Genomic DNA, 854 nt, shown 5'->3' with positions numbered 1-854 from the left:
GCCAGTGTCTTCCAGGACCCTGTGCTGGATCAGAGAGTGGGGTCCTGGGGCCAGGAGGGAGGTGGAGGCCAGGCCCAGCCAGCTGGTGGACGGAGCCCAGCCAGGGTGCTGCCCACCCATCTGCCTGGGGCCTCAGTGGTCCTGCTGTGGCCGTAGCCTGGCCAGTGCATGCAGGAGGGGCTTCTCGGCAGGGCTGTGTGCAGCCTGTGCTGTAGGGAAGGGCCAGGGTCTACGTTGAGGGTCCTGGTGTTCCTCCGCTCCCAGCCATCCCTCACCAGACAGGCAGTGAATGGACACCCGAGGTGACCCCTGAACCTGTGCCCAGACAGTGCCACCCTTTGCCACAGGGCCCATGCTGCTCAGCCAGGAGGGGCTGCCCTACCTGGCCTGGCACGGCTTCCAGGCTGAGCACTGCAGGGTGGGGTCGTCGGGCGTCCAGGGAGATGCCCACTCGTCAGTCCAGGCTGCACGCCTGAGCTTGCTCCTGGACGCAGCCCCTCCGCTGTCTGCTCTCCTGAGGGCTGTGGAGAGGGGCGCAGGACCGCGAGATGCTCGGTGGGGCATGGGATGGCGGGCTCCCCCTTCCTAGCACCCTCAGGCCAAGGGGCGGGGTCTCGGCACCAGCCCCTGCCCGGCCCTGGCATATTGGCTCAGGGAGTCAAACCCCCACACCCGTGTGGCTTAGGTGGAGGCGAGCAGTGCGCAACCCCGCCCAGGACCCAGCGCCTGCCACATTCCAGGGCTCCGGGGCAGGCGTGGGGCTGGGCCCGGGGGGCATGTGTGTGTCCCTGGCGGCAGGGACCCCAGAGTCCTCCGCGGGCTTGGGCCAGCGCCCGGCCGCCGCCCTGGGGAGC

General features: G+C 69.8%; 1 protein-coding gene across 1 annotated transcript in view; it reads left to right on the top strand.

Moving 5' to 3' along the window:
* Window positions 1-347: 347 nt before the first annotated feature.
* The window catches only part of LOC105854669 (acyl-CoA synthetase family member 3, mitochondrial-like), a gene marked incomplete at its 5' end in the record, with an annotated part of 3,743 nt that continues 3,236 nt past the window's right edge, over window positions 348-854 (top strand). The window contains one exon of the mRNA XM_012734940.1: window positions 348-418. Coding sequence (XP_012590394.1) covers window positions 348-418 — 71 coding nt within the window. The remainder of the gene's footprint in view (window positions 419-854) is intronic.

The sequence above is a fragment of the Condylura cristata genome, unplaced genomic scaffold (assembly GCF_000260355.1).
Source record: "Condylura cristata isolate star-nosed mole 26May11 unplaced genomic scaffold, ConCri1.0 scaffold00135, whole genome shotgun sequence".
Lineage (NCBI taxonomy): Eukaryota > Metazoa > Chordata > Mammalia > Eulipotyphla > Talpidae > Condylura > Condylura cristata.
This window is presented reverse-complemented; position numbering and strand designations above follow the sequence as displayed.